At 55.0% G+C, this 19,478-nt stretch overlaps 1 protein-coding gene across 18 annotated transcripts in view; it reads left to right on the forward strand.

Moving 5' to 3' along the window:
• DMTN (dematin actin binding protein) overlaps positions 1–19,478 on the forward strand; it is a 32,278-nt gene that overhangs the window by 378 nt on the left and 12,422 nt on the right. For 2 of the 18 annotated variants that reach the window (XM_044940085.1, XM_044940091.1), the window contains exons 1-4: positions 5,732–5,905; positions 17,537–17,743; positions 17,989–18,063; positions 18,801–18,956. In XM_044940085.1, coding sequence (XP_044796020.1) covers positions 17,726–17,743; positions 17,989–18,063; positions 18,801–18,956 — 249 coding nt within the window. In that variant the 5' untranslated portion in view covers positions 5,732–5,905; positions 17,537–17,725. Of the gene's footprint in view, positions 1–4,577; positions 4,744–5,731; positions 5,906–7,915; positions 8,043–8,658; positions 8,814–10,317; positions 10,567–17,536; positions 17,744–17,988; positions 18,064–18,800; positions 18,957–19,478 lie in introns of those variants that run through there. The other 16 variants (XM_025281821.2, XM_044940083.1, XM_044940086.1 and 13 more) reach the window with 12 other exon arrangements.

Consider the following 19,478-nt stretch of genomic DNA (forward strand, 5'->3'; position numbering starts at 1 on the left):
CCAGGTGTGCATTTGGGGAGTGGAACTAAGAGGCCATAAAACCCGCCCCTTTCCTCTTTTGCCACGGCTTTTAATCTTGTCAAGGGGGGAGGCCCTTCCTAGCTATGGCCCCTTCTCTGCTCTTCTCTCGGAACACTTCCCTGAGCCTTCCCTTCTGCGTATGGACCCCCCCCCCCCACCCAGCCTCAATTTCCCTTCCCTTTCTGCGAAAATGTTAAGGGGAGAGGGGGTGTGGATTTTGGAGAGAGAAGAAAGGATGAAAGACATCCCTTTTTCCCCTCTTCCAACAGTGGCCTAAAAATAAGGAAAGAATGGAAAGTGGGTGGGGGATGGGGGCTGGTTTAGTCAAAAGGGGAGGTGAGTGGAGTGTGGTGCAAGTGGATGGGGGTGGAGGGATCAGTCACCTCTCCCTGGGTGAGCACTGGAGCCCAGGCTGACACCCCCAACTCCTGGGGAATTTAGACGGCCATAGCCAAGAGGGAGGTCCCCAAGCCATTCTCCCTCCAGCTTGTCATAATTGCTTTTCACTAGGTTGCTTTTTCCTCTTCCCCCCCAATCACAAAGAGTCTTAATCCTGGCGGGGACTGCGGGAAACGTGTAGGGGTCGTTTTCTGCGGGGGAGAGTAGGGAGGGTGGTCTGGAACTACTGCACATAACAGGCGAGTTCAATGGGATTTTCAGGGAAGGGGCAACGCCCCGCAATTACCTGAGGACAAAGGGTTGGGGCCCCAGGTGTGGAAGACTGGATTTGGGGGGCTAAGGGAGGGGGCTGAGAAGGAGGTGTGCTGGGGAGGGGGAGTTCTTACAATCCCTCTGATTTCCGCAGGAATTTGAGACATTCTTTAAAACTCTGGACCATTTCCCCCCAGCCGGGCTCTCAGGCCCACCCCCACCACTCCCTGGCTGGGGTTAGAGAGAGCTTCAAAGGTGCACGGGGCCCTTTGTCTTGCCTCCCCTTTCTTCTCAGCCTTTCTCCGGCCCCTCCCTCCCTCTCTGTGACCTCCCCAGCTCAGACAGGCCTCTGGGGGCCGGCTCCAGAAAGCCCTCACTGTTTCCTTTCTTGCTTTTTGAGGTGGTGAGACCTGACGGGGAGGGACAGGGAACGGGGAAGGGTGAGAGAGGAAGGCAGCTGGGGAGGCCTGTGCCACCTCAGACAGTGCCCTAGCCCCACCCCCACCCCAAGCCTGGCAGGTCTCGCCCCCACTTGTGGTCATGGGTCCCCGGCTGGGCCCTTGGAGCCATCTCACCCCACCTTTTCGTGCCTCTGCAGAATGCAGGCTCTGTACCCGGCGGTGGAGGGGGGGGGAGGGGGGCTCTTCATGCTCTGTAGAGATACGGAGAGTGCGGAGAAAAAAAGAGTATGTTCAACTCATTCCCTCCTACTTGGCAGTGATTTTCAAGATGCTAAAAGGAAGAAAGCAAAGGAATGGGTCTCTAATAATGGGACCTGGTGTGGGGGCATGGGGAGGGGGTGCAGAGGTGAGATTGAAAGTATCTGTGACTGTGGCAGGAATTAGAAGGAGAATTCCCGTGGACCTCCGACGGCTGCAGGAGCTCTGGTTGCTTCTGGGCGCACTAAGTATTCCAAGCCAGTGTGAGGGTTGGGAATGGACATGGTGGGTTGGAAGACACTTAGGGTGAGTTGAACACATCCGCTTCAGGGAGGGTGTGGCAGGAGGCGGGTGGTGGCAGCTCGCCTCAAATCCTGTGCTCCGTTTAGGATGCCCAAGAACTCTGGCTAAGAATAGCCTACCTATTGATCTCACCTTTTCTGTCCTGTCCTCCAAACAGCCAGCTGAGGCAAGAGGGCAGCTGAGGCAGGAAGTCAGGGCAGAGATCCTCTCACGCTTTAGCCGTCCAAGCTGGTTTCTAACTAATGTCTGTCTGTTCAGTCCCTCTGACTCCCCTGGCTGTGACTTCCCAGTCACCCAGCCCCAGTCTCACTACCCTAGACACCTGGAAGGATCACCTGTCCTGGAAGCTCTTTCCTCCCCGGCCCCCCTAGACCATCCTTCCTTCCTTCTCTCCTTCTCAGACTGTTTCTTTCCTGGCCCTGCTTCATAGAAACGTGCCCTGAGATTTGCGCCACTCTCTTATTCCCCTGTCTCTTTCTGAGAAAACCAGCATGTCAGTCTTGTACCCAGCTGCTTTCTCCACCAAACTCTGCACCTTGGCTGGACTTCCCAAGGTGCAGAGACACTGAGCTCTGTCTCAATGACTGCAATGGCTTTCCACTGGTCTCTCTCCTACACACACATTCCTCAGGACATCACATAGTTTGTTCAACTCGCCTTGCTTTCTCTTACACCACAGCTCTGCCTCTATCACACCATCTCTAGCAGACTCAGCATGGCTTGCAAGCCCCTGCCCAGTCCTGCCCAGGCCCCCCCTTCAGCCCTATCCTTCCAGCTCCCCTTCAAGAATGCTGGCCAAACTACAACCCTTGCCATCCAACAAGCACACTGAGCCTGTCTTTTTTTTGGCCATGTCACGCAGCTTGTGGAATCTTAGTTCTCTGATCAGGGATCAAACCCTTTCCCTCTGCAGTAGAAGCACAGAGTCCCAACCACTGAATTGCCCAGGAATTCCCGCTGGACCCATCTTTGCTCATGAGTTTCCCATTGCCCAGGATACCCTTCACCAGCACGCTGGCGTGTCCAGACCACAGCCATCTCCTCAGCTCTACAGATGCCCTTCACTCCCCCAGGGACAGTGGCCATCTCTGCTGTCCCTGGTTCCTCTGACCATAAACTTGCCCTGGCTTTAGGGCACATATCACGGCTTTTCCAGAACTGTACTTACTATGCTCGTGTCATGGTTCTGCGGGACAACAAGGGACTCCGATGTAGATTTAGTCAGTCTTTGGCTCCCCCATAATACCCAGCACGGTATGTTACACAGAGTATTTATTGAAGAAATAAACCAACTGGAGACCCAGAAAGAAGTCCAGCACCTTGTGGTCCCTGAAGGTGGAGGTGGGATGAAAAGTCAGAATCCTGCCTCTAAGCTCCATCCTTAGGTGGACTTGAGCAGGAGGGGTCCTAAGCAGTTAATCCAAATATTTATGTATTTCCTACAACATACGCCGCCGTGTTAGCCCTTCAGTTACTAAAAAGATGGACAGGACACTGTGTCATCCTCTGTCAAACTCAAGATGCTGAAAATTTAATTGAGGCGGGGGTGGATAAACCTATGGGGCTTCCCAGGTGGCTGGAATGGTAAAGAACCCACCTGCCAATGCAGGAGATGTAAGAGATGTAGGTTCGATCCACGGGTTGGGAAGATCCCCTAGAGGAGGTCATGGCAACCCATTCCAGTATTCTTGCCTGAGAAGTCCCGTGGACAGAGGAGCCTGGCAGGCTACAGTCTACGAGGTCATAGAGTCGAACTCAACTGAAACAACTTAGCACATAGGCTATACCTATAAAAAGACAGTTCTTTTAAGGACTGTGGGAATGTCTCTTACCCCTAATGGATGTACCAAAGATTGCAAAGCGGCATTTGGTACATTCGTGGGAATTCCCTAATGGTTTAGTGATTAAGGATTCGGGCTTCCACTGCAGGGGCGTGGGTTTGATCCCTGGTCAGGGGACTAAGATCTCACATGCCACAGTGTGTTAAAAAAAAAAAAAAAAAAAAAGGGTGGTACATCCCCAAAGAGTGAAAGGGGAGGAAGTAAAGACATTGATGGGTACTGAACTCCAGAGATGTGCCAGGCAGCACACAAGGCCAGCTCACATGGAACCGCTCATTTAGTGGGTGAGATTATTCCCATGTCATGTGTGGGTGGGCTCAGACTCCGAGATGTTAACTCACCTACGCCCACAGCCAGGGAGGAGGACAGTCCAGATTCTCTCCTGTCTGTGACGTCTATAGTGCGATGTCCTCCACTCCTTGGCCAGGCACAGTGGCTCCAGGGATGTATACAGGGGGGCGGTGCTGGGAAGGGCTGGGGTTTGCATGATCTTGAAGAATGAACAGGATCTCTGTTAGCAAAGAGGACCCGCAAGGGGGAAATATTGAGAGTGAAAACAGCAGGGGAAGAAGGGCTTCAAGACAGGGAAATGTTCAGATTTGTTACAGGGCAAGGAGGAGCTGTGAGCAGTGAATGGGTTTGTCTGGCACTGAAAGTTTGCATTCAGGAAGCAGCAGGAAAGGATTGAGCCACGTTATGGCGATTAGGTCTCTGCTGTGGCAGGAGGAGATGGTGAGGGGCTTTGAGAAGGGAGGTGACCAGGTGCAATTGTGGGGTAAGGGATTGGAGGAGAGGGGCTGGTCTGGGGCAGCCACTGGGACTAAGATTCTGGGGTCTGACAGTCAGTCCAGTGCTCGGAGATAGGGGATGTATCTTCCAAACTGATGAGAAAGGCTCACTCGGAGGCCCTTGTCTTTCTTTTTGTTCCCGCTGGTCCAGTTCTCTGGCACTGTCCCTTCTTAGCCGCCTAAGGGCCCAGCTAGCCTCTCCAGGAGTTAATGTTTAGACCTCCTCAGCAGGTCATGCAGGGGGCGGGGCAAGGGGTACTGGAGTGAGACCAGAGGAGGGCATAGGCCCCAGGGAAGGGGCAGGCTGCAGGGCCAGCATCCAGTCAGGACAGCTGGCACCAGTGACCTTGCTGGGGAAAGAACCAAGAACTAGGTATCTTGGGCCTGGGACCACCCTCCTGAGAGGGGCAGGAGCCCCCGCCCCCTCCTGTGGACTCCAGCACCCATCCTCAAGGCCTTGAGGCACTGCTGAGCTGAAAGGTAAGCTTGCTCCTCCTGTTAGCAGCCTCCTGGGTGCAGCCCAGCAGTGCCCAGGAATCCTGCCCGGGCCCAGCTCACAAGTAACCTGGTGTTCAGGGGTGCTTGCTTCTGGGATTGAAGCTTTTGCCTCTAGTCTCCTCCCAGCCTGATGGGGTGACCAGCAAGCAAGGGGGAAGACTGGACCATTCTGCTGGCCTTGAGGAGTCTGGGGCCTCCCCAAGAGGAGAGGGCTAGAGGCAGAGCAAGTCTCCCCATAGGGCAAGACCAGAGATGAAGGGAGGCAGGCGAGGGAAGGGTCTTCTGGCCTGGCTGTGCCCTCGCAACACACACACACATACACACACACATACACGCATCAGGATCCCTCAGCAAGGAATGACCTTGACAGCTACCAAGCCTTGGGTCGACAGAGGGAGCCCTAACTCCGCAGTCCCCTCGGCTCCAGGGCTGGCCCTTGGGAGAGTTTCACCCATGGTATTGGCCTGCCCCTGGATGGACATTCCTAAGGACTGAGGGACAGTGGGGATGGGCCCTTTGGGAATGAAAGAGCTCTCTTTCTAGTGCCGACCTTCCTCTCAGTCGGGGGAATGAGAGGATCTATGGCTGGAAGGAGGTGCTCAGAGACAGTGGAGGGGTGGCACCGGGAGGCTTCTGAGCCCCGTGGCCTGCGTGCCCAGCCCCAGCCACACCCAGGGCCTCTCCTTCCTGCCAGAAGCCGCCCTCTGACCCTTCAACAGAAGCCATCCCTCCCTTGTTCCTACCGTTCTTCCCAACTCCACGCTGAGCTTTCTCCACTGGGGGATGTTGCCCAGTGCCGACTCCCTCCCCAAGATGGGCCTGTTATCTGGCCCTGAATTAAGGTTCTCCTGAGGCCGCCCCGGAGCCAATCCCAGAGCCTTATGGAAGGAGAGGGAAGGGGAGAGTGGTGGGGCTCCTGAAGCTCTCCCACCCCCACCCCAGCACTGAGGCCCCCTCCATCACCGAAGAGGAGGCAATAGGAGTCACAGCCGCCTCCTCCCCCCTCCCTGCCGCTGCTGCCTCCTCGGCTGAGCTGGCAGGTTGTCTTGGCAACGGGAGGCGGAGAGGAGATGCGCCGAGGGATGGAGGTGTATGTCACAGAGGAAGCCGCTGTGCTCCTGCCCCACGCCCCAGGCCCTTGAAGGTACCAGAGACCCCCCCATCCCTTCCCCCTCCCCCTGCCCTTTCCCCTTGGCACCCCCACTCTCTATCCAGTGTGCTTTTTTCCCTGGGGAATGCTCCACTCCTATCCATTCCTCCTGAGCCACCTCATTCCAGGCCCCTGACCCCAGCTGTCTTTCCTGGCAACAGCTCATTCCAGCCCTACCTCTGGGGACCCTGGCACCGGAAGGCGAATCTCCTGGAATGGGGTCTGGGGGAGGGGGTGGCACATGAAAACAGAGAAGGATCCAAAGTAGTGGGAAAAAATGAAGAATTCTAAAGGGCTATCTGGCGTTTGGTCTCCTGGAGTGGGAGACGGAGGCTGTGCAGGACTAGGGTGGGGCCAGGGCAGTAAGGGTGGGGCTGCAGGGTCAGAAAGCTGAGAGGCCAGGCTGGCTGTCTAGAAAGGCCTGTTCCCCTCTGCTGGGTGTGTGGCCTGCTCCTGCCACATCACGGGTGCACCTCTTCCTGCAGCATCTCCTGGTCTTTTTCTCAAGGTTCCATGGATCCTGTGTTTCTCCCTGTCTTCCCATTCCGGGGTACATCCAACAGCTAAGCCCAGATTCTTTCCACTCTTCCTCAGCCATTCAGTGACCTGTCGTCTTAATTTCTTTCTTTCTGGAGCCCATCCTTCAGGATTCTTTCTTCTCTGTCTCCCACTAACCCAGACACATCTCTCCCTTCCTGTCCCTACCTGTCCTCTCCTGCCCTACTCTCTTTGAGAAAGAAGTCCCAGAGCACACTCTCACCTGTCCCCTCAAGACCCTCCCCCTTGTGATTTTTCCATTCTGTTAACCCAGAGCCCCCTCCCCAGATTCTAGATTTCCCCAAGGACAGCTGATAGCATCAGCTGAACGGCTGTGGGCAGTGGTTACCAGGGCAACGGTAAGGACTGCCTAGGTAGGCAAGTGCACAGAGGTGGAGAGGGGGCAGGGCTGGGGCCAGGGTCAGCTGGCAGGTTTCCCTCACCTGCTCCCAGGGGTCACACGTGAACCAGACTCTGCGCTGAGCCCAGAGGGAACCAAAAGGCCAATGACAGGGTCCCGGAGTTGTGGGTGGTTTTCCCAGTGTCTCTGTTCCCACAGTTCTACACAGGGGCCTGGGCATGCCCTGGCAAGAACTTCTCTTTTGAAGACCCTGCCCTGGAGAGAGAATTGCTTACTTCCCACTAACCACCGCTGTGCTCTATCCCCCAGAGATTTGGGTTATGGAAGGGCCAACCTGGTCTCTTGTCCTGAGGACCTGGTCTCCTGAATCCTCCCATTCTGTCCTCCCCAGGAGAGGGTTAATCCTCGGGTAACCAATTCCGGCATCCAGCCCACACACCCATCCCCTTTGCCATCTATGGGCTTTCACACCCTGGGGGGTGGGGGCGGGGAGGGGGAGGCAGGGACCCCAGAGGCCACGCTGGTGGTGGGTGATGAGTGGGAGAGACAGGTACTTGGAGAAACCAAGTGTCGTCACCCCTTCTGTGATCAGTAAAGCCCCCTCCCCCCGTCCCCGACGCAAACACTGGCTGTTTAGGAGGCTCGAGGGGCTGTGTGTGTGAGCATGAGTGTTGCTGGGCAGGGGGTGGGTGTGGGAAAGGGAAAAAGGCCAGCGGCTGGCCGTGTCTGCTTCCGATTCTGCTTCGTCATGATGCCTGGTTAATGCTCCTCTTGTTTGAAATGGATTGAGCTGCAGCGAGCAAGCGAGGTGGAAGAGCCGACACACAAACACACACCCGCAGGCCAGCGGCCACACGCTATCAGCTGAAGGTGGGGAGGGTGCAGGAGTGGGGAGCTGCGGCCCGCCCTGCCGCCGCCGTCTGCCTGGCCTGCCCACCCGCGCACACGCCCTCTCGCCTGGCCAGGGATCGAGATCCGGGATCAGCGGAGGAGTAGGGTGGGGGTGAGGGAGTGGGGGCCCAGAGGGTAGGTCCCCTCCTTCACCAGCTCCCCACCCACTCGCCCACCCCAAGCCGGCTTTTATCTGGTTATTTGTACTCCGGGAGAGCACGCTGGGTTCCTGGAAGAGTCTCCTATTACCTGGACTCGGAGCAAAAGCTGCAGCCCCGGATCTGCGTCTGCCCCTGCCGGCTTGGGGCCTCAGAGCATCTGGGCCTCAATGTCTGGGAAGAGGTAGGTGGCAGGAACCCCGACATCCCTCCCATTCCCCTCCCCGCCTCTCTTCTCCTCTGTGGGCATTTTGGCCACAGCACCTGCCTAGAAGTGAGGTTCTGAGTGGGGGTAGGAGTCCCTGGGGAGGGGTCAGCTGTGGCCCCTTGTTCAGTGGGAGAATGGGCTGGACCCCAAGGCTAGCCGGGTTTGGTCTGATCTACCTCCTTCTGATTTGAGGGGCTGGGGTGAGCCACGGTATCACCGAGTAGCCCCCTTCCCCTAGCTATGCTGGCCAGACGTCCCAATGATGGTGGGTTGTAGGGGGTGGGGTATCGCCTGGTTGGGTTGGAGAGCTTTCTGTCTTTGCTGAATGTTGGGAGGGGAGTGGGGGTTGCCGGTCTGCCAGTCTCCTGCCACCTTGCCACAGATGCTCTTGAGAGGGGAGTAGTTCACTCGGAGGCCTGAGTGCCATTGGTGTAGGGCCCGCTCCTTGGGGGAGGGGCCCAGGGAGCCCCCTTCCAGCCCTTAGCTGGCCAGACTAGGTGGCAGGGCGTGGCCACAGGCCTGACTACGGTGCTCTTTCGGTGTGGGCTGTAGAAATGCTTGAAGGGGAGGTGGGTGCGGGGGAGCTGAGCAGATGCAAAGGCACCCAAGGAGGATCAGAAGTACCCCCTTGCTAGCTCTGCCCCTCCCTCTGCCTGGCAGGCCAGGCTCCCTGCCCTTTAGGGGCAGAGTGTTTCCTTCCCAGGGGACTGGGTTGCCAGGATGCGCGAGTCAGGGGAGCAAGGACAGGTATGGGAAAAAGCAGGCAGTCTTGCTTTGGGAAGGAGGGGACATGGGGAGTGCCCACGGGATGGGTAAGTGGGGGCTCTGTGTGCCTTGCCATGCACATGCTTGGGGAGGGGGTGTCAACCCATGGGGCGGGTGACTGTGAGCGTGGAGAACAGCAGACAAGGTGGGGGGTGTGAGCGGGTGTCAGAAGTACCGCATGGCAGCGTGGGGGGGGCCTTGCTGGGAAAGTGGGGGCGTGATCTTGCAAGCAGCATGTGTTTGCTCTGCAACTGTGTTTCAGCGGGGGCTGCCTGTGTAGGTGAAGTGCCTGTGCCCCTAAGGGGGGGTCTGCGCTCCGTGCTGCCAGCCTTGCCATGGCCACATGTCCAACACCTGAGCCAAACTGTCCACCTGGGGGTGCAGGTCTGAGGAATTCCTCCTTCAGAGCTTATGCGTGTATGTAAAGACCAGAATAGGGATGCCCCCAGGATTCAGGAAACTGAATTTGGGAGCCCATCTCCCTTGCATCTCCCCCAGTCCTATCCATCCAGCTGGTTAAAGTGACACCACCACCTGCCAACAGGACCAGCTATAAATAGAGGCCAGAGCAGGAACAAGCTGAGGACCAAGCAAACCTGAAGGGCTGGGGAGCATAGCAAGAGGAGCCTCTTCAGAGCTGGGGGTGTAGATTGAGGATACAGAAACCCAAGAGAGAGCTAAAAGAAACCGGAAGATGAGATGCATATTTAAGGGAGGGGGAGGAAGGGGGAGCCTAGGGCCGGGCCCTGCTATCATCAGAAGTAAGGGGCAGCAGGACCTTGAGCAGATGGGTTCCCAACACGGGACCCAGATTTTGGGCCCTCCTGCCCCTGCGTGATGATGCTTCACCAGAGTGTGAGAGGGTGCTGTTGGGGGTTGGCATTAGTGGAAGCTCAACCCTACTCCTAGCAGATAGAGCAGGGCTTAAAAATAGGGTGGGGAAGAAGGATAAAATAAGAGGAGGGGAGTGGGGACTCCAACAGTCTTAAAAAGGTGCAGGCGCAGGCTTGGCCAGGATGTTTCCATGAACCACCAGCCCAGGGTAGGGGGATTTGAGGGGCGACTGTGGGTGTCCCCCGCTACCCAAACACAGACACAGACCCCAGCCTCAGGGCCTCCCCTGTAGGGCCAGGCTGCTCTGGCCCACCCTTCCCCTCTCCACCCTGGGATGCTGTTTTGGAAACTGGTGACCTAGCTGGATCCTGCCTTTATTTCTGGCATTGAGTTGTTGCCACAGTAACTGCGGGGGTGGGGCCGGGAGGGGGAGAGGGTGAAAGGGAAACAGAGCCAAGGGAAGAAAGATGAAGAAAAGAAAGAAAAAAGGGATGGAAAGCAGAAAGAGCGGGATGGGACTCAGAAATGGGGTGAAGCAGGCAGGGACACTGTAAATGAAATTGGTGAAAAAGGAGAGGAGTAGAATCGTGCCCACCTGACCCCTAACCTACGGGGACAGCCTGCCCATTGCGTAACCCGTTTAGCCGTTTACTGTCTGCACAGCCAGCCTCTAGCCTGGCTTCTCCCTGCCCCAGGGCACAGAGCCCGTAGGCCAACCCCCTCCCCCAACCCCCAGCCTCTCTGCTCCTTGTCCACAGGCCAGTTCAGCGAGCAGGATTTTGGTGGCTCCGCAGTATAAGGTTAGAGCACGGGACCCCAAATCCCAAGTCCATATTAAAGTGGGATCTTTGGGGACCCACGGAAAAGAGCATTCATCGGCTTTGACCCGAGATAGACCTGGGTAGGAATTCCAGCTTGATTTTTATGGGGAGGTGCGGGGGTAGGGGCGGGGGGAGTTGGCAAGTCAATCTCTCAGCCGTATTCTCATCGCCTAATGGGGAGACGTAAGCGTGTGTGAAGCTAGAGAGGATGGGTGCAAGTCCCTGGCCCAGAGCAAGTGGTGGTTGGTTTAGAATGTGGGCGGGGGAAAGCTGACTAGAGGATCCAGACCTCAGGTCGAGCCTCCGTTTCTCAAAGTCCAGGGAGCCGAGGCAGGTTCAGCTCCTACCTGGAACCGGCCCCCGCGAGGATGGGTGGGCGGGCCTTATCACCCAGGCCAAGCGGCTCTAGTTGCTATGGAGACGGGGCGGGCGGTGTGAGGTGGAGCCGGGCTGGGGGCTCAGATAAGGCGCAGTTGCACAGCTTGGGGAGGGTGGGGCAGAGATGGAAGGACTGGGAGCCGCGGACCAGCTGAGATGGCCCTTCCGCCACCTGGGCTGGCCTTCCTCCGCGGCGCTTTCCCTTTCCTCTCATTGCGCCCTCCCTTCCTGCTGCAGCCTGCCCTCTTGGTCTGTACACCGGAGGCAGCCCGGACCTGGGAGTGCACGTGCATAGACGAGGGCTGTGCACCGGTTGGAAGCAGGCGCGGATCGAGCAGGGGCAGCTGGTGCGGACGCGCGAGGAAACTGGCTTTGGGAGGGGCTACGCGTGGGTGGAGTAAGCGGTTCGCGGGCGTAAAACGTGATTTGAGAGAAGCTACGAAAATACTCCCTCCGTCCCTCCCTTCCCCCTCGCCCTTCTCTTCCCCCACGCCCCTACTCCACCCCGAAACATTTTCTCTGCTGGCTTAATATTTCACTAGTAAGACCTTCACTCCTTCAGGTTAGTCCCGAATTAACATGCCAGGTCCCCGAAAGGGTAAGATATTAACAATTGCCGCAGGGTGCTTTCCAACACACCAGGCGCTGTGGAGAAAGAAGGAGGCTCAGAGCAGAAAGCGAAGAGACCCAGCCCAAGGGATGAGGCGGGCGCTGTGCAGAAGGGGCTGGGGCCAGAGCGGGGACATCGTTATTCTGAATCATTTGAGTGGCTGCGCCTGTAGGACCATGTTCATGCAGGGGAGAGTGGGGCGTCTCAGTTCAAGACCTTGTAACCTGTGACCTGGTTCACGGTGGCCCCCTTCCCTCCCTCTTTGGGCAGTGACCACTCTGATGGGCAGTCACTGCCCCACGCTGTAGCCACCCGCAAATGGTGTTCAAGGGAAGGTTGCCTGGGCCACCCCCAGCTTCAGCCTGAGGCTCCAGGACACGTAGAAGGTCTGTTCTCCCAGATGCTCAGCTGTCCACAGGCCCCACCATGACCCTTACAGTCCTTTCTACTCTCTTCAGCCTCTGCCTAACCCACCTGGGCTTCCCTGGTGGCTCAGACGGTAAAGAATCCTCCTGCAGACCAGGGTTGCATCCCTGGGTGGCGAAGATCCCCTGGAGGAGGAATTGACAACCTACTCCAGTATTCTTGCCTGGAGAATCCCATGGACAGAGAAGCCTGCCGGGCTGCAGTCCATGGGGTCACAAAGAGTCTGACGCAACTGAGAGACTAACACAACTGAGAGACTAACCCTTTCACTTTTAACCCACGTGTTGGGTCTGCATATGCCCTTCTCTCGATTTTCTCGGGAAAATAGAAGCCTCCTAATTGGGATGTGCTACTGCTACTGCTAAGTCTCTTCAGTCGTGTCCGACTCTGTGCGACCCCACAGACGGCAGCCCACCAGGCTCCCCCGTCCCTAGGATTCTCCAGGCAAGAACACTGGAGTGGGTTGCCATTTCTTTCTCCAATGCATGAAAGTGAAAAGTGAAAGTGAAGTCACTCAGTCGTGTCTGACTCTTAGTGACCCCATGGACTGCAGCCTACCAGGCTCCTCTGTCCATGGGATTTTCCAGGCAAGAGTACTGGAGTGGGTTGCCATTGCCTTCTCCAATCAGCTCCCTCTAAATGCCCCTAGGTTGCAGTTACCAACTTCCCTTTCTTCTCCTTTCAGAGGAGCCATAATTTCTTTCTCTGTACTCTTCACTCTCCACTGAGAGCCTTTACTCCTCACTCCCCACTGCTTACAAACCTTTTCCTGAAAAACCTTCAACCAGGCTCACCTCCTCCATAGTTACTCTCCTGCCTCCTGCCTGCCTATCACACTTCTCAGAACTGCCCCTCCCTGGCCTATGCCTCCTGGCCACCTGCACCCCTCCACCCTGCACCCCATTACTAACAAGGAGGCTTCACGCTTCCTTTGCGGATGCTCTCAGAGGCTGCCAGGCCTTGACAGCCAAACTGGTGAGCTGTATCTCCTGTACACACATCTTCCCTTCTCTGGGCAATGGACTCTGGGCTTCTCGACATTCTCTCTCTCTCTTAAAAAAAAAAAAAAATATATATATATATATATATATATATACACACACACACACACACACACACACACACTTGGCTGCACTAGGTTTTAGTTGGAGCATGCAGGATCTTTAGCTGTAGAATGTTCCCTGACCAGGAACCCAGCTTTGGGAATATAGAGTCTTAGCCACCAGACCACTTGGGAAGTTCCTTCATGACATTCTTTCTCAACCTCTCTTTCCCTCCCCAAATGCCTTTCTTTCCGGGTGGCACAGTGGTAAAGCATCAGCCTGCAATGCAGGCAACTTGCGAGTCAGGGCTTCCATCCCTGGGTCGGGAAGATCCCCTGGAAAAGGAAACGGCAACCCACTCCAGTATTCTTGTCTGGAAAATTCCATGGACAGAGGAGCCTGGTGGGCTACAGCCCATGGGGTTGCAAAGAGTCGGGCACGACTGAGCACAGCACACACCACCCTTTCTCTCATATTTATTGTACCTTCACTGTTTATTAGGTCCTTTACTGAAAATACAAAGAATCACTAGGTATACCCCCAGCCCTCGTCTTCGCCCTCCCTTTCAGGCCATCTCCAGCTCGTTTTTTCTTCTAGTCCTCTAGGTACTTCCCAGAATGCTATTTTTGATCTTCTTTCTCCATTGGCAACCTCAAGTGCAGACTACCACCTCTAGCTCAAATGGCTCCCAAATTTGTGTTTCCCGCTACTGCCCCCACCTCAATATCAACCTGGCAAGAAGTGAACTCATTGCCTCCCCTTCTCCTGTCACTACCTGCCCCTCCTTCTGTGGGGTTTCCAGATCCAGTTCTGTTTTGCACATTCTGCCTCTTCGGCCCCAGGCCCAAGTCTAGCACCTCACCATCCCCTGCCTGGACTACTGCCATAACTTCTCGGCTGGTCTCTCTGTGGACCTGTCTAATCCATCTCCCAGTCTGCAGCCAGACTCATTTCCCCAAAGCACTGCTTAGATCTATCACTTCTTCATTTTGAAAAAAGTTCCTAAGCCTTCCATAGCCCCAGTTGCCCACAGAATATATTCGGAATCCTCTAGTCTAAACTCAAGGAATCTACAGTCTGGTCCCCAGCCTCCTGCCCTAAAACTGTCTCAGCCTCTTGAGCTCCACAGTTCAGCCGTGTTTGCTGTCCCCAGACAGACATAGCGCTTCCCCGTGTCTCCAGTTTCCATCATGCTGCTATCTCTTCCAAGGATCCCTTTTTGGTTTTTCCAGGATCTCCAATTAGGCACCTTTCAAGGCCTGCCTTAAATACCTCCTCTTCAAAGAAAGGGTTTTCTTTGTGGCTCAGTCAGCAAAGAATCTGCCTGCAATGCATGAGATGCAGGTTCAATCCCTGGGGAGGGAAGATCCCCTGGAGAAGGAAATGGCAACTGACTCCAGTATTCTTGCTTGGAAAATCCCATAGACAGAGGAACTTGGTGGGCTACAGTCCATGGGGTACCAAGAGTCAGATGTGACTTAGCAACTAAAACCACCAACACTTCTAAGAAAATTTTTTTATTCCCCCCTCTTGATACTCCATTAGGAGTGATTCCTCTCTCCTGTGACCTCTCACAGCCCCTTATACCATCTTTTTTTGTTTTGGCTGCACTCCATAGTTTGTGGGATCCTAGTCCCTCAACCAGGGATTGAACCCTGGCCCTCAGCAGTGGGAGTACAGAGCTCTAACCACTGCATCACCCCTTATACTATCTTATCGGCATATGTAACTGTTTGTTTGCAGAGGTATTATCTACACACATGGTCTCATTTCTGGAGGGGCAGCTTAGCTTCTTTGACTCATCATTCTATTCTCCATAAGACCACAGTGGTCTGTGGTCATTGAAGAATAGGTAGATGGGTGGATGGATGGATGGGTAGGTGGGTGGATGGATGAGTGCTTGCCTCTAGGACTAAGTCAAGTGTATGGCTATTTTGATACTGTCTGTTAACAAGGTAAAGATGAAAGAGGAGTGAGAGGGAGCTAATAGCTCTTTGAATATATACTAGAGTTTATTCTGGTCCTCAGACACCTAGTTAAAAGCATTACAAAATAAGTGTTAAGAAAGCAAGAGAAAGATGAAGCTCTGGAATGGAGTCTTTCCATGGGCACCAAATACCTAGTGTAACCCTGATGGTCAGAGTCTCGTCTTAGAAATGCCTGACTCTAAAATTCCAAAAAGACTTACGAAATGTGGCAAATGCTAGCCTGTCCACACCGTGAACCTGACACAGTACTGGGAAGGCACTATGAATCATGCCAGTGCTGAAGACACAGTCATTTTCACCTCCACGATGCTGGAAAAGTTTTTAACCTCTTTGAACCTCTGTTTTCTCATCTGTAAAACAGGTCAACTTTATAGGGTTGTTAGGGGGATGAAACAAAATAATCCTTGTAAAGTGCTTGTCAAAATACCCAGCTTGAGTATTCAAAAAAATAATAGCTATTATTATTGTAGAAATTAGCAGCCATTCTAGTTGGCAAAAATACATGTCAGGCAACATATAATCAAGGACTGAGTTACATGGTCTCTTTTTAAGTTCCACTGGAATTCAGAGTAGAGTTTATCAGTGAGGACTAGAATAACTGGGAAGGTCTCCTAGAGGAGAAGTGTTAAGGATGACCCTTGAAGGATGGGTGGGATCTGAGAGAAGAGAATAGTTCAAGGGCATGCACAAAAGCAGGGGAGTGGGAGTGAGCTGCCTGTGCTCCAGGAGGCAGTTTGGTGGTGGAGAGACAGTGAGAAATAGAATGGCCTGATACAGAGTAACAGATAAGACTGGGAGCACTAATGACCTGTCTTTCATGACCTTCTGTGGCAGAATGGCTATGAAAAAGCCATCTAAATTCATCAGTCTTCAGGGAGATGGACATCATGCTGCTGCTGCTAAGTCGCTTCAGTCATGTCCGACTCTGTGCGACCCCATAGGCAGCAGCCCACCAGACTCCCCCATCCCTGGGATTCTCCAGGCAAGAACACTGGAGTGGGTTGCCATTTCCTTCTCCAATGCATGAAAGTGAAAAGTGAAAGTGAAGTCGCTCAGTTGTGTCCAACCCTCAGCGACCCCATGGACTGCAGCCTTCCAGGCTCCTCCATCCATGGGATTTTCCAAGGCAAGAGTACTGGAGTTGGGTGCCATTGCCTTCTCCAATAGACATCATAATAGTTAACATTTTACATAGAATTTATATTTCAAACACTTCACATGTTATAACTTGCCTAATAATCAGAGCAACCCTATAACACAGATATTGTAACCATCTTCCAGTTTACAGATGAGAATATGAGTCACAGAGAGGGTAAGTAACTTGCTCAAGGTCACACAGCTTCTGAGTAGCCGAGTCTCCTCTCCCCAGTCATTCCAGGCCAGAGCCCACACTCTTAACCACTACGTGATTGCTGCCTCTTCCCTGTACCTTTTGTGGCCATCAGCTTTCTCATTCTGTGGCTTACTGCCAGCAGCGGGAAGACAGTCTCACTGTCACCATCACACTGGAAACTCAGCCAGGCCTTAAATGAATGGTTATTATGTGTTTGGTCCAGGGGTGTGCAGGGAGGATGGGAAGATTGCTAAGAGAGTTACTGAGGAAGCAGATCTGGGCTGTGCCCCCAGGGGAACTCCTAATCTTTGCAGCAGATAGGACCCAGCTCCCCAGGATCCAGCCCAGAGGCCTTCCTGCTGAACCAGGGGGCCCTGGCTTGCAGCAAAGTAGTACCTCAGAGGGCAGCCTCAACTCAGGCATTCCAAGATGGTAGGCAACTGGGATGTGGCCTTGGTCCCCAGGGTGCTTTACCAAATGCCTGCAAGTGAGATTTTCTGCTGTACGGGGACAGGCACAGGGGGCTGTGGCTCCCCTCCCTTCTCCACTGGTTAGGGATCCTACCCAGGGCAGAGAGACAGTTCCCAGTCAGTGACCTGATTGCTTCCCATCAAGTTGCCTTGGCTCTGTCCTTCCCGCCTGCTGTAGCCACCTCATAGTATTACTAAGACCTTCTGTGTTAAAGCTTTCTGGGGTGGCAGGGGACTTCCCTGTCAGTCCATGGAAAGTTAAGCCTCTGTGCTTCCAACACTCGGGGGCATGGGTTCCATCCCCTAGTGGGAGAACTAAGATACTATATGCCATAATGTGGGGCAAAAAAATAAAAACAAAAAAACCACCACACCTTTCTGGGCTATGAGAGGGTGTGGTACCTTGGACAGTAGGTTAAGAGGGAGAGGGGCAACGGCCCAAGAACAGAGCCAAGGAAAGGCCATGGCAAAGGAGTGAGACCCTGGGCCTGAAACTGACCACAGGCCGGGCAGGGCAGGTGTGAGGAAGAAGGGATGTGGAGACTGCCTTGGGAAGGGCTGACCCCTGCCGTCATTTCCTTTCCAACCAGAGAACAATGGCTTAAAAACAAGTGCAGCCCGTCCGCTTTCCCGTCTCGCCGAGGGCGACGGGCGGCTGGATGTCCCCGCGGGCTGAGCAAATGAGAAAGCCGAAGCCCTGCTCCCCGGAGATAGGCTGGGCCAGAGGGGGCTGTCCTCGCCCCCGCTCTCGGAGATTACGGGTCCAACAGACCCGGCTGGCACGTTCTCCCTCCCCTTCCAGGCCCTGCACTCGGCCAGCAGCCTGGACAGTCACCGAGGGATGAGGGCGCCACAGCCCGGGGGAGCGCCCTCTCTGCTCTCGCGGCCCCGAGCGCGCAGCACCCAGGAGCCGGACAGAGCCTGACGCCTGCGTCGTCTCCCCTCGCGCACAGGATCCCGAGAGTGATCCGGCCGTCTACATCCTTGCTGCATGGAACGACTGCAGAAGGTGCGCGGGGCTGCACCCACGCAGGGGCAGTGGGATGCTGGAGACAGAGGGGCACGCGGTGGGGGCCCGGCTCCCTGCAGAGGGTCAGGTCCGGGAGTCAAGGGTGCCACCTGGTGGTTGCCCGTGGCACCGCACCCCGGGGCCCCGAGGCCTAGGGAAACCCTCCCCTTCCCCAGCCCGCTTGCTCCAGCCCGGCCCTGGCACCCACGCACATTCCCACCTGCTTGCCTTCTCGCTCTCCCCAGCAACCACTTACCTCCCCTGGGAGCGTCAGCTCCTCCCGAGACTCCAGTGTTCCCGGCTCTCCCTCCAGCATCGTGGTGAGTACCCGTTAGCCACCAGCGTCCTCAGGCTGGGAGGAGGGAGGAGTCGGGGACAGGCTGTGTGCTGGGCAGCTTCACTCAGACGACGATGGTCCTGCCAGGATGGCAAGCAGAGAAAGCCCCAGATCCAGAGAAGATTCCGTGTACCCCCTCCTGCTGGTCTGGTCCTGTCTCCTTGTACCCAAAGTGCTAGGTGAAGGACTATCATTGTTTTAAGATCACTCTAGCGTCACCGACTAAATGGACGAGTTTGAGTAAACTCTGGGAGTTGGTAATGGACAGGGAGGCCTGGCATGCTGCAGTCCATGGAGTCGCAAAGAGTCGGACACGACTGAGCGACTGAACTGAAAACCCCTTAGGGGCTGCCCTGGTGGCCCAGTTGGTAAAGAATTCGCCTGCAATGCAGGAGATCCAGGTTTAACTCCTGGGTTGGAAAATTCCCCTGGAGAAGGGAATGGCAACTCACTCCAGTATTCTTGCCTGGAGAATCCCACGGACAGAGGAGCCTGGTGGGCTTCAATCCATGGGGTCACAAAGAGTCGGACACGATTGAGTGACTAATATTTTCACTTTAAACCCTTAGAATGAAAACAATAGAAATGTTAACTTATAGGAGCTGATCTCTATCATGGCTGCCCATCTTCTTCCTAATAAATTGCAAATCGGGCTTATAAGGTCAGTATTCTAGATGAGGCTTTTGGCTCCTCTGTTCCATGGGTACCATTTCCCTTCAGGCCAAGATGGACAATCAAGTGCTGGGCTATAAGGACTTGGCTGCCATCCCCAAGGACAAGGCCATCCTGGACATCGAGAGGCCTGACCTCATGATCTATGAGCCCCACTTTACCTATTCTCTGCTGGAACACGTGGAGCTGCCCAGAAGCCGGGAGGTAAAGGGTGGGAGGGTCCTCTTGGACGGGACTCGGGGCAAGGACTCCCCCAGTCGCACTGGGTGGGGGACAGAATCCCTCTCACACTTTCTTTCCTGGAGGCCAGATGCCAAAACAAGAAAGAGAACCTGTGCACGGGAATCACCAGTCAGCTGGTGACTGAGTGTTTGTACTACAAAGCAGGCAGAGATGGACTGGCCTCCAGCTGGTTCCAGGTAGAGAGCAGGAGAAGCCGTGTTTGAATGGTAGCAGCACGGAGTGGGGTCATGTAGGAATGGGGTGCGAGTGGGCAGAAAGTGAGCACATTTGTGGAAAGCATGCCGAAGCCAGCAGCTCAGAGGCCGAGTTTAGCAGCCTGAACTTGGAGGCCGGAAGTCCTAGCTGAGTGTGACCTGTGTGATGGTGTGGTCTCAGTTTCCCCTCCTCCAAAATAGAAGTGGTACCTTTGCCGGTCCACCTCACCAGGTAGTCAATGCACGAGATAACTCGGGACAGGTACTTTGCAAACTGTATTGGAGAAGG

This window comes from Bubalus bubalis, chromosome 3 (assembly GCF_019923935.1).
Source record: "Bubalus bubalis isolate 160015118507 breed Murrah chromosome 3, NDDB_SH_1, whole genome shotgun sequence".
Classification (NCBI taxonomy): Eukaryota; Metazoa; Chordata; class Mammalia; order Artiodactyla; family Bovidae; genus Bubalus; species Bubalus bubalis.